Source organism: Neovison vison, chromosome 1 (genome assembly GCF_020171115.1).
Source record: "Neovison vison isolate M4711 chromosome 1, ASM_NN_V1, whole genome shotgun sequence".
NCBI lineage: Eukaryota > Metazoa > Chordata > Mammalia > Carnivora > Mustelidae > Neogale > Neogale vison.
In genome coordinates this window covers 149,893,030-149,896,134 of record NC_058091.1, presented here as the reverse complement: position 1 = coordinate 149,896,134, position 3,105 = coordinate 149,893,030, and the positions used below count along the sequence as shown (strand labels likewise).

General features: G+C 46.2%; 1 protein-coding gene across 1 annotated transcript; it reads right to left on the bottom strand.

Moving 5' to 3' along the window:
- Positions 1–1,171: 1,171 nt before the first annotated feature.
- LOC122900427 (olfactory receptor 10C1-like) lies at positions 1,172–2,122 on the bottom strand. The gene has a single exon (XM_044239101.1). It carries the CDS (start codon positions 2,120–2,122, stop codon positions 1,172–1,174), a length of 951 nt encoding a protein of 316 aa, XP_044095036.1.
- Positions 2,123–3,105: the final 983 nt, after the last annotated feature.

Below are 3,105 nucleotides of genomic sequence, written 5' to 3'. Positions count from 1 at the left end.
ATCTTTTTGAGCTAATTGAGATTTATATCTCGAGTAAAATTGCACATCTTTAAGGTGTATAATGTGATGATGTGATACACATTTGTATTGTGAATGATCAGCACACAGTGTCACCTCACAGCAATGGTGTGTGTGGCAGAAACACTTGAGGTTACTCGCTCAGCACTCCTCATGGGTACGATACAGCATTGGTCCTAGGGCACCTGGCTGTCCATCACACCCACAGCTTCTCATCACACACCGCGATGGAGGCACAGACCTTCATTGTCCTTTCACAGCTCCCACAGGAGTGGCGGCCCTCATACAGGCCAGCACCTCTCCGAGAACCAGGCGCTCACATCCCAGCAAGGCCCTTCAGCTGCCTACAGCTCATTTCTCTTCAGAGCAAGTGTGTGGTGGATTTCCAAACACGTGGAGTCAGAATTCATTTGCCCATATGCAAGTTTTGTAAATTACATAACAATATTTTAAATTACTTAGGGTAATCATTTTTAGTTCATTATTCTCCTTTTCTCCTTGAATTCAAATTTCTCCTTTGAATTTAAATTTTCCTTTTAAAGGCATTTTCACCATAGAGACTCTTGATAAGAATATCCCACTTTTTTCTTTTAATATTCTGCAACAAATACCTCTGAAACGTGTTTACTTTTTTTGGCATGTTTATGTATTTTTATAGTACATGCGACTCACAGAAAGAATTACTTCTATACCATGTAACAACAATTAAGGTTGAAATGTTTTAAATATTTTTTATGGAGGGAAATAATGTGCTTCACGGAGTTTTAGGGAATTGAGAGTCACGTGGGACCAGAGACCAGGGCAGAGGCGGATGGGATCCTCAAGGAGTCCAGAACGTGAATCGTCCGGATTTCTGAGATATAAACTAGCAATCTGTTCAGCAAGCCCAGAAGGGTGTTTTTTGTAAAACTGTCTGTGTTGGACTCACCTGTTGAGATGCTTTGGTAGGCAACTCCCTTCTGGAATCTGGCCGTCAGAAGTTCGACTGAGACTAGAGAGGTGTCTCCAAAATTACTCCACCATCGTTAAAGAAGGTCCTTACAAAATAGGTTGCAGAGAGCCTTGACTTTGTTTCTTTCTTTATTCTTGGGTTGTGTGTGCATTTTTTCAAAGAACAGATTTTCCTGGTCCCCTGGTATCTACCCAGTAAGAGTCAGAACTTTCTCTTACCCAGGGTTCTCCGGAGAGCTGCCTTGACCTCCTTGTTCCGTAAACTGTAGATGACAGGATTGAGCGTGGACGTCACCACGGTGTAGAACAGAGCTAGGAGTTTATCTGTTCCTGGTGAATGGCTGGCCTTGGGTCTCAAGTAGGTGACAGACCCTGAGCCATAGAAGAGTGTCACTACAAGCAGGTGGGAAGAACAGGTGGAGAGAGCCTTACGGCGGCCCTCGGGGGAGGGCATGATCAGCACGGCAGCCAGGATCCTGCCATAGGAAGCAATGATTAGTAGGAACGGACTGGAAATGCAAAGAACGGCGGCAACAAAGACGGCGGCCTCGTTACGGGATGTATCCCCACAGGCAAGAGCCAGGATAGGGGGGAGGTCACAGAAGAAGTGGTCTATTTCACAGGGGCCACAGAAGTTCAAGGAGAAAATGTAGTTGGTCTGGCCCAAGCCTACCATGCAACCCACCCCCCAGGAAGCGACTGCCAGCTGGGCACACACCCCCTGGCTCATTCGCGTTGCATAGTGCAGTGGGGAGCATATGGCCATGCAGCGGTCAACAGCCATGGCTGCCAAAAGACAGCACTCACTGATACCAAAAAATGTGAAGAAAAACATCTGCGTAGCACACCCCTCCCGGGAGATGCCCCGGGCCTCACTCGCGAGGCTCTGCAGCATCCTGGGTGTGACCGAGCACGTGTAGCCAATCTCTAGGAGAGACAGGTTGGCCAGGAAGAAGTACATGGGTGTGTGGAGGACGGGGTTGGTCCAGATGGCAAGGGCAATGAGGGCATTGCCCGTGAGGGACGCTAAAAACAGGAGTAGGACGAGGGTGAATAGAAGGAAACACTGTTCAGGGACCTCCGAGAACTTGGCAAATACGAAGTGCTGGACAGACAGGCTGTTGTCCTGCCACAGGGAGCAGCTGAGGTTCATGACCTGGGGAAAAGGACAGCAAAGAAAGTGTCATTCAGCTAAGCGCAAATCTCTATACTGCTTTTCCTAAGTCAGAGAGATACCTTTCTGACCTGCAATTCCAAAAATCAAAAAGCTCGGAAATTACACCCGTTCTCACAAGTTTACAAACCAAATCCTGTTCTGTGTTCATGAAGCCACCTTATCTGTTCAAAAATAAACCAAGTCACACTGAAAAGAAATTTAAAAAATAAACAAAAATTTTTTTTTTAAAGATTTTATTTATTTATTTGAGAGAGAGAGACAGTGAGAGAGAGCATGAGCGAGGAGAAGGTCAGAGAGCGAAGCAGACTCCCCATGGAGCTGGGAGCCCGATGTGGGACTCGATCCCGCACGCCCTGAGCCGAAGGCAGCCGTCCAACCAACTGCGCCACCTTAAAGAGACAAAAACACACCTAGTCATCAAGCATAAAATTGGGGGGAAAAATAGCTTAAGCTCAATTCCTTCTTCATTTCTCCAATTATTCCGTTGTTAAATACTGCCAGACAAAGATTTTCTCACACCTGTCCTTTTGCCACTGAATTCATCACACATTCATTCAGGAAGTGTTTTCTGAGCACAAAGTATTCTGCACTTACTACTTCAGGTCCTGAAATTTAACAATAAAAACAAAACAAAACAAAACTCAACATTTCTTCCCAAATGGAACTTATTTAGTGAAGGAAAGCAGAAATTAAATGGGCATTCAATGAATAAAGAATTGCTGTAATTCAGAGCGTTAAAGCCAGTGTCCCGGGGACTTGGTGTTGGAAGGGGGCTTGGGGCATGGCGCAGCAGGAGCTCAGGTGCGAGGACCCCCACACCCTCTCACACCACACTGACCCTGCACGCTGAGTTCCCTGCTCAAGACGACAAACTTCTCTACCTTTCATACTTCTCATCTGCCGGCCTTTTCCTATCACGGGGTTTTTTGCTAAATGGAAGTTACCACTGCCTTCAAGTT